At 32.7% G+C, this 14,204-nt stretch overlaps 1 protein-coding gene across 6 annotated transcripts in view; it reads left to right on the top strand.

Moving 5' to 3' along the window:
- The window catches only part of VPS13B (vacuolar protein sorting 13 homolog B), a 784,298-nt gene that overhangs the window by 51,105 nt on the left and 718,989 nt on the right, over positions 1-14,204 (top strand). For all 6 annotated transcript variants that reach the window (XM_046642610.1, XM_046642612.1, XM_046642609.1 and 3 more), the window contains one exon: positions 8,457-8,624. In XM_046642610.1, coding sequence (XP_046498566.1) covers positions 8,457-8,624 — 168 coding nt within the window. The remainder of the gene's footprint in view (positions 1-8,456; positions 8,625-14,204) is intronic.

Genomic DNA, 14,204 nt, shown 5'->3' with positions numbered 1-14,204 from the left:
ATTATGTTTTTCATTTTCTTCTCCTTGCCCTTTTACTCAGAATATATGTATACGTATATATGTATATGTATGTATACACACATACACAATTAGTGGACATATTTAGGGTATAGACAAACTGAAAACTATGTTGCCCACTGGGTCTGAAGTTATGACTTAGTCATCTTTGATCTTCATCATCTAGTATAAAGATCAGTAAACATTTTCTGTAAAGGGCCAGTTATTAAATATTTTAGGCTTTGCAAGTAATATATTTTCTGTTGCAGCTATTCCATTCTTCTGATGTAGTGTGAAATCAACCATAAATGATAAATAATGTACAAGGCTGTTCCAATAAAGCTTTATTTATGAAAACGGATGGCACGGGCCTCATTTTGCGAGCCTCTGATCTAATATAATGTCTGGTTCACAATAGGCACTTATAATTTACTGCACTGCACAAAAACTGAACTGCACAAAATCACAGTGTTTTCTTCAGACTTTGATAATCAGAGTTATAGAGTCATTGAAATGTCTAAGAAGTTACTTCAAATTTTCTGATCTAACTGTCTTTTTTGGACATAGACCCTTGAAAATCTGTTGAAAAAGTTACAGACCCATATATGCAAATTCAAAATTTGAATATTATTTTAGGGTATTCACATACTGGCTGAAGTCCATCTGCAGGTCCCAGCTAAGCCTCGGATCTAGTCCACATTTTGTGGGTGAGAAAATGGAAACTCAGATTTTTTTGGTATACATGAGGAGAGACATTATTAAATTAGTAGTAGTCATTTACTCAAAATTTTGTTTTCTGCAGAAAATATTGAATATGAAATGGAAGATATAGTTTGTGTGTGTGGTGTGTGTGTGTATGCTTAAATGCTTGCCACTTTAACCTGTTATGGCTTGGTTTTCTGAAAAATCTCTTGAAGGAAGTTTAATAATAGTTGGGGAGTATATCAGCTAATTTAAGAATGTTTATAATGTATCAAGTGTTCAAGAACCTGAGCCAAAATGGCAATGTATTGTTATAGAAGATAGCACAATCATTTCCTTTCTGTTTGCCTGAGTGGGGAACATAGAATTTAAAGCTATCCAATTGTTCCTTTCTGGAACATTTAAGAGTAGAGAAGACCTTGTTGCAAATGAAAAACAAATGCATAGCATGTTTCACATCATTATTTTTGTGTTTATTGTTTGAACATCTTCTATTAACATTTTCTGGAAAATATTTTTAAAAATAATAATGTGAATAATGTGACAAATTGTGTAAGTTAAGTTATTGTTGACTGGTGAACACATTAACCTCTAAATTTCAGTGGATTTACACAACAAAAGTGTTATGTTTTCTTGATGTACCAGTCCAAAGACAATTTTCTACCAGGAGCCCAGGCTTCTTTTATCTTGAGGCTCTGCTATCCTCTAAGCCAGACTTTGAATTTTACTACTTTCAGCCTTTTCAGGAGGAGAGCCTAGAGAAGACCTATCTACTTCCTGCCCCCTGGCTGGAAGTGATACCTACTCTTCTCAAATTTTATTGAGGAAACCTATTTGCATGAACATTATGTATGGCTTATAGTCATATCTCAGTAACAATTCTTCATTCTGGAAGAAGCGCAAAATATTGATGGATAGCTAGCCATTTCTGCCATACAGGTGTTCTTTCTCATTAATATATTGATTCTTTTAAAAGTAGGTTATGCTTCAAACTATTATTTTGTCAATAGCCTTCAAGATATCTAACGTTTATATTTTATTACAGAAAAGGTGATAATTGGAGAACCTTTATTTCATTCTAATTAGACTGAATTTGAAAATATTGCTTAGTGGAAGCAGCTGTTCGATTCCCTAAATCTTTATTGCTGTGTGAATGAGAGTATGCTGGAGCAGCTCATTGGAGGCTGTCTTTGCTTTCAAAGATTTAAAGTGTAGGAGACTTTGTAAACTACTACCAGTGCAAAGCCAGAGCAAGGAGGAGTTCTAAGAAAACACAAGTAATGTTTTTCAGTTGCTAAAATGAAGGAGTGGTTATGTCCAGGTGTGTATGGCTTCCAACACACACAAGTAAAATGAAGAGGCAAGAAAGATTAAAAGTGAAAGGATGGGAAATGGTGTAACAGACAAATACTATTCAAAAATAAGTCTGGGGCCTGGCCCAGTGGCCAAATGGTTAAAGTTCTGTGTGCTCTGCTTTGGTGGCCCAGGTTTGTAGGTTTAGATCCCAGGCACAGACTTACTCCATTCACCAGCTGTGCTGTGGCGGTGTCCCACATACAAAAAAATAGAGGAAGATTGGCACAGATGTTAGCTCAGGGCTAATCTTCCTCAAACAAAAAAGAGGAGGATTGACAATGGATGTTACAGCCAAAAATAAAAGTCTGTATTTGTAGCATACAAATCAGGCAAAATAAAACTTACGGAAAATGCATTAATGGACATATGTAGTTGATACTAAATTATAATAAAAGGTAGAATTCTCCAAAAAATATATGATGACATTGTATGCATCTACAACCTAGCTTTGAAATGTGATAGATCAAGCAGACAAAAAAAATCCCAAAACTGGATCTTTGAATATCAAAATTAACAAGATTGTTTTGGTAGATACATGTAAAACTGGACCTATCAGATAAGACAGTGTACATTCTTTTGATGCATTTATTGGATATCTATAGACGTTGAAAAAGACTTGGTCAAAAAGGAAGTCTTGACAAATTTTGAAGAATCACTATCATAAAGACCCTCCTCTCTGACCACAATACAATTAAATAGGATGTAATTAATGATATGATTGAATCATTCAGTTTTATTTTTTGTTTTATCTTGGTAAGCTCTGATTTTCATTCTTCTGCTTCCCTTTCAGGCCTACTATTTACTTTTCAGAGTCCTGAAATAGTTGCTCCATATATTCTTTCCAGGTTTTATGGCTACATTCAGTGGGAAAGACAGTGGCACTAAGTGTGTCTTACCCAGAACTGGAGCTTGTTAACATTTTGATGTACAACTTTTTAGAGACTGTTTTTTTTGTGGACGCATGTGTGCATACACATCCACATGTACATTTTCTTTTGTAACTTGAACCTTTTATTTAATGTTCAGAATATATTTCTAGCACATTAATATTTTTTACATTGTTATTTTAATGATTGATGTGTATGACATTATATAACTCTTCCATAGTTTATTTAACCAAGCCCTTTTTGTTTGATGTTTGGGTTATGTTTCATTTTCAGTTTTGTGTAAAATGCTTTAACAAACATACTGGTAGGTAAATCTTTGTACACACTTCTGTTTATTTCCTTAGGAGAAATTCTTACCAATTTATAGAATTAAAATTTATAAGTAATTTTAAGATTTTGGCATGGATTGCCAAATTACCCTGTGAAAAGTTTAACAGTAGTTTCTTCCAAGCACATTTTTGGTCCAATGCTGTTTCTTCTTATTAAAAAACATTTATTTGAAATGTAGATCAAGCAGACAAAAATAATCCCAAAACTGGATCTTTGAAACTGTTATAGATGAAAAGTGTTATCATATATTTTATTGCTAATTGGGATTGCCATATTTTGCCATTTTATTCTCTTTCCAGCGCTTTATGTAGGAAAGCTAATTTTTACATTTTATTAGCTAATGAATATTCAGTATTTTTCAGTTGCATCTTTTAGGTTTTTTATATACAAAATATAGTTATCTTCGTGTAATGATAATTTTGTATTCTCCTTGTCAGTACTTATACATATTTCCTTTTTTACCCCTATTTAGTTGTTTAGAACTTTTGTGACCATCTTAAATGATAATACTGATATTGAATATCCTCAACTCGCAGTTATTTTTTTTACCTCCTACAGTAACTGCTCTAAGTTACTGTCTAGTTACCAAATCTGATGGATGCTTTTTTAATTCATGTTTTGTTGAACCTCTCTACCACACTGACAATAAAAAATCCTTATTCTCTTCTTAACCTTTTAAAAAAGTTTTATTTTGAAATAATTTCAATCTTCCAAAAAAGGCAAGAACATTATAAAGAACTTACTTTTCCTTTAACTATTTGAGCATAAGTTGCCTATTTGATGCTTTATAACCCCCAAATAAATTTTATACCAAAGGCTTGACCAGTTCATTTTTAGGTACTGTAACCAAGTCATCAACCATGAAATTTCTGATTTTGAGCAACTTAGCTTCCTAGTGACCACATCAGGATAAATTGATTGCAGATGTTGTCTCTTTGTGACCAAAATTGTTTGATACATGCTATCTAATTTAAGAATATTATTAAAATGTCCATACCACCCAAAGCAATTGACAGATTCAATGCAACAATCCCCATCAAAATTCCTGTGGCATTTTTCACAGAAATGGAACAAATAATCCTAAAATTTATATGGAACCAGAAAAGATCTCAAACAACCAAAGCAATCTTGAGGAAAAAAACAAAGCTGGAGGTATCATGCTCCTTGCTTTCAAACTTTACTACAAAGCTGTAGTAATCAAAACAGTATGATATTGGCATAAAAACAGACACACAGATCGATAGAACAGAGTTGAGAGTCCAGAAATAAACCTACACATATATGGATAATTAATTTTTGACAGAGGAGCTAAGAATAGGCAATGGAGAAAGGACAGTCTCTTCAATAAATGGTGTTGGGAAAACTGGACAGTCACAGGCACAGAATGAAACTAGACTGTTATCTTACACTATACCCCAAAATTAACTCAAAATGGATTAAAGACTTGAATGTAAAACCTGAAACCATAAAATACCTAGAAGAAAACATAGGCAATAAGCTCCTTAACATCGTTCTTAGTAATGTTTTTGTGGATGTGACTCCAAAGGCAAGGGAAACAAAAGCGAAAATAAACAGGTAAGACTACATCAAATTAAAAAGCTTCTGCATAGCGAAGGAAACCATCATTAAAACAAAAAGCCAACCTAGTGAATGGGAGAAGATTTTTGCAAATCATATATCCAATAATAGGGTTAATATCCAAACTAGATAAAGAGCTCGTACAATTCAACAACAGAAAGCAAACAACCCAATAAAAATGGGCCGAGAATCTGAATAGGCATTTTTCTAAAGAAGACATACAGATGGCCAACAGGCACATGAAAAGATATTCAGCATCACTAATTGTTAGGGAAATGCAGATCAAAACCACAATGAGATATCACCTTACACTTGTCAGAATGGCTATCAAGAAGACAAGAAATATCAAGTGTTGGAGAGGAGCCGGAGAAAAGAGAACTCTTGTACACTGCTGGTGGGAATGTAAATTGGTGGAGCCACTGTGGAAAACAGTATGGAGATTGCTCAAAAAGTTAAGACTGAAACTACCATATGATCCAGCAATTCCACTTCCGAGTATTTATATAAAGAATATGAAAACACTAGTTCCAAAAGATACGTGCACTCGTATGTTCATTGCAGTCTTGTTTACAAGAGCCAAGATATGGAAACAACCTTAGTGTCTATCAATGGATGAATGGATAAAGAAGAAATGGTATATATATGTAGTGGAATACTACTCAGCCATAAAAAAGAATGAAATCTTGCAATTTACAACAAGATGGATGGACCTTGAGGGTATTATGCTAAGTGAAATAAGTCAGAGAAAAATACAAATACCGAATGAGTTCACTCATGTGGAATCTAAAAAAAAAAAAAGCAGAACAAAACAAAACTAAAATAAACTCAGATACAGGGAACAGATTGGTGGTTACCAAGAAGGGAGAAGGGTTGTGGGGTGAATGAAATGGGTGAAGGAGGTTAATTGTATGGTGATGAATGGTAACTAGACTTTTGGTGCTGACATTTTATAGTGTTTACAGATGTTGAATTATAATGTTGTACACTTGAACTTCTATAATGTTATATACCAATTTTACCTGAATAAAAGAAAAGAATATCAGAGAAATAAGATATAATCTCTGCCCTGTAGGAATTCATAGTTTAACGGAGAAGGTAAGTATACCTAAACATATACAAATGGCAGTAGGGAGATGAGCCCAAGAAAAGTGGTAGAGACTGTCTCCTTTAATGTTTATGTGTAGGATGGGGGATGTTGGAGAAGAGGATATAGGAGAGAAGACATTCATACTGGGCCTGAACAAGAAGGGAGAATGGACAAATAGTATTCTAAACAGAAGGAAGAACATGAGCAAAGTTAATGAAAATTAATAATGTTTTATATGGCCCTGTGGGCATAAATGTATGTGTTTAGAGGAATGGGGTTTGTGGGTGGGAGAGGGTTGGATAAAGATAGAAATTTCTGGAAAGATTGACTAGTAACAGACTGTTGTTTTAGAGTTATCTAATATGACATCTTCTAGGTTCTTATGCCCAGAGTGACCTTGCAATTGCAGATGCTTGTGGAATAGACTGGGTTACTGTTATGTCCTTTGAACATACTCTCAGAGAATCTCTAAATTTGGAGTGAATGAGAACTATTTGATATGCTGTTTGACACTCTTCTGTAGCTCACTTAGAACTAAATCATTATGAGGGATTAAAGAGATAGTGTATCATTTATTTATTCCATTGGTTAGTCATTGTTACTTTGGCATTGAATTTTTAATAAGGAAACATAAATAGTCTTCTTATAGGAGTAGTTCTTTTATGTTTTTGATTCTTTTATTTTGGTGAATTGACTGATTCATCTCAGCTGGCATGTCAGTTTTATAATGAGAAATTGAAGGAAAATATTAAAAAGATGAAAATCCATTGTTTTGTCAGTTAATATACATTTACAGTATTATGTTTCTATTACTTTGTATTATAGCTTTTCTCCAGTTCTATCTTTGAGAGTTTATTTTTTATTTTGAAGATAATAAAAACTCATGAACTCTTAAGAGGTTTTTAATGAATTCCCTATTGGTGACAGGTTTTTCAGAAATAGGAAAACCAATATTAGTCATGTTGCTTCTTAGAAACGGGATGTTTATTTTTATTTTTAAGATCTGAATTGAGTAATAATAGCATGTATGAGGAATATACATTCTAAGTTTGAAAATTTTGATACTTAAAATTTCTTGTGGAAGTTTAAGCATTATTTTAGCATCTACTCTTGTAAGAATATTTGTTACCTTAAATTTATTGATATTTTGCATGTTAATTTTATAGCATATGATAAATTGGCACTCTCAAAGTTGCTAATAGTTTCCATATATGAGAAAAACTTGAATTTAGTTGTTTTATGTTTCTTTCCTATTTGTATCCCTTGGGAATGAAGGAAAGGGTTGGTTTTTGCAAACACGGTATGATTGAAGAGATTTAAATAAGCTTTCTCCTAGCAGGCTTTAGTGTAGGTGTTAACAATGTCAGTTGCTGACAGAAGTTGATTCTGTGTTGTCCAGTAAAATTCTGGTTTAAAGAATACAAGCAGATTGTTATTTCATGAGATAGCTAAAGTTTTAGTTTTTAAATAGGTTTTATAGTGGAAAATGCATTTGAATAAAGTGGAGTTTTTAATCTTTTTCTCTCATATCTTTTTTAATGCGGTTTGTGTTTAGTTTTACTTATATTTTCAATTAAATTCCTCAATAATGTATCTATATACACATTTATTATGTGACAAACTTCTGAGATTACAGAGTATTCTATAGTAGCATGAAATTAAAAGAAAATTTTTGGTGATTCTAGGCAAGCTATGGAGAAAAATAGTGTTCACTAATTACTTTTCTTGTTTTGAGTTTTTTAAAAAAAATAATTATTTCTGTCTTTCTTATTTCCTGTGTTCTCATTATGCTTTTATAAAACTGTTCTCTTTCCTTTCATACTTTTTTTTCCTGTCTTCTTCATTGTGTTGTTTGCCTCTTCTTTAATTCTTTCTGTCTACATATCTTTCTCATTCATATTCTCTCCTCTACCCTGTTTCAGGATTATATATTAGTAAGTGGACATAGTTGTATCCATTATGATGGTCACGTTTCTCCTATCTTTCTTCCTCTAGGCCTAACTTTTGAATATTTTTATGGCTATTTAAAGAAGGAAGAGAAGATGGCAGCTGGTTCAAAAAGAAGCTTAAAGAAGCTATTTTTCTAATATATTGTATAATCAGCATATAGTAACATTGTTTCATTTGGGAAAATGTTTAGAAAATAGGCAGAAACCAGACAAAGTACTTATAGTATAGGATAATCATTGAATGGGATCTAGTTTTATGTTATTAAAAAGGTAAGGTCTTTATGGTTTCTCTTAGTACATGAACACTTCATTATATAGAAGTTCTTGGTAATGGTTTTTGTTGGGCTAGATCTGCTACTTATTAGCTTTGTCACTTTGGCAAGCCTATTTATCTATCTGAATCTTAGTTTCGTCTTTGCAAAATATGCTAAATAATATATACCTTTCGCATACATTGAACATCATACATTGTTCACATACATGAACATCATAAAATGTTCAGTAACTTTTTAAGAAATAATTATGTATTGACAGACTTGTGGCTAATTGAATTTTTTTTCTATTTTGTAGGTTATGTGCAGAGTCTGATTAGAAGAGTTGTAAATAATGTAAATATTGTTATAAATAATCTCATATTAAAATACGTTGAAGATGATATTGTTCTTTCAGTCAACATCACTTCTGCAGAATGCTATACAGTCGGTGAATTATGGGATCGTGCATTTATGGATATTTCTGGTGAGTAAATGTCAAGAATAGTATAGATTTTTCCATTATTGAAACGTTTGTCTTGGATTCTAAACCTTTTTTGGGCCAACTGGCTCTTTGATAAATCTCATGAAACCTTTATAAAGCTTTCAGCCTGGAAAAATGCACGTATATAAAATGTAGCGCACAATTACAGTAGGTTAGTAGACCCTCAGATTAAGAAATCCCAGACTTCTTTCTTAACATTCTTTATTTTTATTCTTTCTTATATATCACATGGTTGTGTCAAATGTGATATATAATATTTCACGATATTATGGATTGTAGCAATAAAAATTAAGTAATATTTAGTTAAGATTTTTAATGTTTTTGAAAGAGGAAAGGGAACATGTTGCTTTTGCATAGCTCAGCAATGGCAAAACAGTATATCTGATTTAGGTTCGTATATCCTAGAATGTATTTGGGACTTTTGGGTAATCCTGAACCTCTCTTAACTATTACATACTGCATTCTCATTCTGCTTATATTAAAAGAACTGTTAAGTAGTAATATAATTTTAATAGCTACCGTTTATTTATTACTATTTTATTATGTTCTATATGGTAGGCACTGTGCTAAGCATTGAAAATGCAGCTGTGAAAGAAATAGACACTGCTTCTTAGTTTTGTTAGAAGAGATATTAAATAAGTCATAACGTTTGTTGATACATGTTCTGATAGAGTAAGGAGTAGATATTTTTGGAAAATATAGCAAGAAGACTATTTTGAGCACCTTTTATCTGTGGTTTGTCATGGTAGTATTTGCTAAAAGTGCTAGCACTAAAATTAGACTACCTGAGTTTGAATCCTGGCTCTCCCACTTAGTGGAGATGTGAGTTACTTCACTTCACTGTTTCTCAGTTTCTTCATTTGTAAAATAGGGATAAAATAGGAGCTACCTTATAGAATTATTTTATTAAATATATTAATGCATTGAAAGAACTTATAAAAGTGTCCTGTACATAGTCATTGCTCAGAAAATGAGCAGCTATTATTATCATTTACATTCATTTTGTCACATTCTCATAAAGTGATAATCTTTCTCATTCATTTAGTCGTATATTTACTTACTAATGTTAAGTCTAGTTAAAAGAAAGCAAAGTGAAATTAAGGAGGAGGAAGAGGGGGAGAGAGGAGGATTGGCAACAGATGTTAGCTCAGGTGCCAATCTTTAAAAAAGATCAAATAAAATAAGCTGACATTTTAGGGGAAGGAATTTTATTTATAGTGTTAATGTAGAAGTACTGTATAATATTTTGGGAAATTATTCATGGCAAAATTAGAAAGAGTCTTGGATTCAGAGTTAAGGGATCTTGGTTCGAATTTTTCCTCTACCATTAACCTAGTGCAACCTTGGGTGAGTCATATGTGAATTATTATTACTGCCAACCTATCAATGTATTTATGAGAATCCAGTATTATAGCACATGAAAGCTCATGATGATAGTAGTAATAAAGACAGCAAAAAATAGTATCTTCCATTTATTGAGTACTTGTTAACTGCTGGGCCTGATGCTATGTTTTTTATGTTAATTATCTTCTTTTAATACTTTAACGTTCTGAGGTAGAGACTGTTTTCCCTTTTATTAGTTTTTAATGCAACATTTGATATTTACAAAGGGAGTTTTGTAAGATATATTTGTTAGAAAACAACCCTCTGAGTACCTGGAACATTATTAGTAGTTTACTGTCATCAATGTGCTTTTTCGTATCCCATCTTCTTGTTTCCTCTTAGAATGAACTATTATATTAAATGTTGTTTGTTATTCAATTGCTGAAAGAAAAGTTGTACTCTAAAAGGGAATGAGGTACTGATACATGCTACAACATGGATGAACCTTGAAAACATTAGCTGAGTGAAAGAAGCTAGACACAGAAGGTGTATATTGCATGATTCCATTTATATGAATTGTGCAGAATAGGCAAATCTTCACAGACAGAAAGTAGATTAGTGATTGCTTAGGAACTGGGGAAGGGAGAAGGCAATGAGGGGAATGGAGGGGTATAGCTAAAGAATATGAAGTTTCTTTTTTGAGTGATGAGAAAGTTTTAAGTTGGTTGTGGTAATGGTTACACAGTGTCAGTGTATTAAATTCCACTCTGTTGTACACTTTAAATTGGTTATTTTATGTTACGTGAATTTTACCTCAATAAAAAGTTTTATCAAGTGTGAATGTATACATAAATAATATATTTAGCTGCATATGCTTTTGAGCTTTATAAAAATAGTATTCTCTATGTTGTCTTTTGATTTTTGATTTGATTTTGATTTGCTGTTTTCAATCAATATTATGCTTTTAATATTTTTCCATATTGTTGCATGTAGTTGTAGATCACTGAGTTTTACTTATGAATAATATTATACTGTTTAAATATGCCAAAACTTATCTATTCTCCTGATGATGGGTATTGGGGATGTTTCCAGATTTTTACTATTACAAACAGTGCTGTTGTGAATCTTTTTGTACATATCTTTTGATGTGTATGTGTGCTTTTTAAATTAATTTTATTTTTGTTGTGGTAAGATTGGTTTATAACATTATATAAATTTCAGGTGAACATCATTATATTTCAGTTCCTGTGTAGATTACATCATGTTCACCACCCAAAAACTAATTACCGTCTATCACCATACACGTGTGCCTAATCACCCCCTTTCACCCTCCTCCCTCTCCTCCTCCCCTCTGGTAACCACCAATCCAATCTCTGTCTCTATGTGTTTGTTTGTTGTTGTTGTTGTTATCTTCTGTTTATGAATGAGATCATATGGTATTTGACTTTCTCCCTCTGACTGATTTTGCTTGGCATAATATCCACAAGGTCCATCCATGTTGTCACAAATGGCCAGATTTCATCGATTTTTATGGCTGAGTAGTATTCCATTGTGTATATATACCTCATCTTCTGTATCCATTCGTCCCTTGACGGACACCTAGGTTGCTTCCAAGTCTTGGCTATTGTGAATAATGCTGCAATGAACATAGGGGTGTGTATATGTTTATACATCTGTGTTTTCATGTTCTTTGGGTAAATACCCAGCAGTGGAATATCTGGATCATATGGTAGTTCTATTCTTAATTTTTTGAGGAATTTCCATACTATTTTCCATAGTGGCTGCACCAGTTTGTGCTTCCACCAATAGTGTATGAAAGTTCCCTTTTTTCCACATCCTCTCCAACACTTGTTTACTGTCTTGTTAATTATAACCATTCTCATGGGCAGGTGTGAGGTGATATCTGATTGTAGTTTTGATTTGCATTTTCCTGATAATTAGTGATGTGCTTGTTGGCCATCTGTATATTTTCTGTGGAGAAATGTCTGTTCAGATCTTTTGTCCGCTTTTTAATTGAGTTAGGTTTTTGTTGTTGTTGAGATGTATGAGTTCTTCGTATATTTTGGATATTAATCCCTTATCAGATATATGGTTTGCAAATATCATCTCCCAGTTGTTAGGTTGTCTTTTTGTTTTGTTGATGATTTCCTTTGCTGTGCAGAAGCTTTTCATTTTGATGTAGTCTCATTTGTTTATTTTTTCCTATTGTGTCCCTTGCCCGGGCAGACATGGTATTTGAAAATATGCTGCTAAGACTGATGTTGAAGAGCATACTGCCTATGTTTTCTTCTAGAAGTTTCTTGGTTTCAGGTCTTAAATTCAAGTCTTTAATCTATTTTGAGTTAATTTTTGTGTATGGTGTAAGATAATGGCCTACTTTCATTCTTTTGCATGTGGCTGTCCAGCTTTCCCAACACCGTTTATTGGAGAGACTTTCCTTTTTCCATTGTATATTCTTGGCTCCCTTGTTGAAAATTAGCTGTCCATAGATGTGTGGGTTTTTTTCTGGGCTCTTAATTCTGTTCCATTGATCTGTGTTTCTGTTTTTGTGCCAGTACCATGCTGTTTTGATTACTATAGGTTTGCAGTATATTTTGAAATCAAAGATTGTGATAGTGTAAGTGTTTTTCTAGGACATATGCTTAGGAGTGGGTTTGTTAGATAGGAAGATATGCAAATGTTCACATTTTCAAAATAATGGCAAATCATTTTCCAGAGTGCTTGTTAGGTAGAGATAATTATTATCCCCATTTAATAGATTAAATTGCAGCACATTATTTAAAGTAAGTACCAGAACTAGAATTCACTTTGTAAGTTTTTAAAAGGTAATTGCTGTTATAATAGTTTTTAAGAAAAAATGTTTTCAAAGCTTAATAATTTTCTCTCTTACCAAATAATAATTTTCCAGAATTTCCTTAAAATATGACTGCTTTATGTTTGTAGCATAATGACTAAGAACATGCATTCTGGAGTAAGGCTGACAGAATTTGAATTACAACTCTGTTCTTTATAAACTGTCTAACATTAGAAAGATTATTCACCCTTACTGTGCCTTAGTTTTCACATCTTTTAAACAGAGCCATATAAATATTATAAGAGATCATGGAAGTAAAAGACTTAGTGTAGTGTCTAATAGCAAATACTCAGTAAATTATAACATTATCATAAAGAGAGGTAAGGAAGCATCTAGTGGGTTTTTTTCATTTCTAGTCCTACTATTATAATTTCTTTAACTTGTGTACATCTATATAATATCAGTAGCTAAATCATTTGTTTATATACTGTGTAAAATGAAATAATATGGTAAGTTTGTGTATTTTTTCCAGTAAGAAATTTGAAACTTTTTTGCTAATAAAACTTTACTGTTTCCACACATGTACATACGCTTTAATTTTTACTACTTAAAAGCTCAAATGCAAAAAACGAAAATTAAGGTTGAATTAATTAGCGGTTGCCAGGATATACTCAGAAATAGTGTTATCAAAGAATGGGTTAAAGCGTATGTTATTGATTTGAAGATTCCCATGGCCATAACATGTGGGTAGCTGATAACTTAAAATCACTGACCAAGTATATTTGGGCCTGTTATTTACCTAGAAATTGCTTATTAGTTAGGAATAAGACTACTCATTTGCTAAAGATCTCATTTTCTAGTTTGCTACTTTACTAGCATTTTTATTCTTATCTTAAAAACAAACTTCAAGGGCTGGCCCCGCGGCCGAGTGGTTAAGTTCACGTGCTTTGCTTCGGCGGCCCAGGGTTTCACCAGTTCGGATCCTGGGCGCCGGCATGGCACTGCTCATCAAGCCATGCTGAGGTGGCGTCCCACATGGCACAACCAGAGGCACTCACAACCAGAATATACAACTGTGTATCGGGGGTCTTTGGGGAGAAGAAGAAAAAAGAAAACCACCAAACTTTATACTGTTATTGTTAATTTGGTACTTTCTTCATTAGTTTTTCATTTAGAGCAGTGCTGTCCACTTGAATTTTCTGCAGTGATGGAAATGTTTTATTTACTGTCCAGTACTATAGCCACTAGCCACATATGGCTATTGAGCGGTTGAAATGTGGCTATTGCAACCAAGGACCTGAAATTCTATTTTTATATAATTTTAATTAATTCATATATAATATTAAGTAGCTACATATCACAGGTGACTACCATATTGGAGAGTGCAGGTTTAGAGAGTAGCAGTAAGTTTTTTAGTGTAAAATAAATATTAAATGAGTGACGAT

The sequence above is a fragment of the Equus quagga genome, chromosome 16, assembly GCF_021613505.1.
Source record: "Equus quagga isolate Etosha38 chromosome 16, UCLA_HA_Equagga_1.0, whole genome shotgun sequence".
Taxonomy (NCBI): Eukaryota; Metazoa; Chordata; class Mammalia; order Perissodactyla; family Equidae; genus Equus; species Equus quagga.
This window is presented reverse-complemented; position numbering and strand designations above follow the sequence as displayed.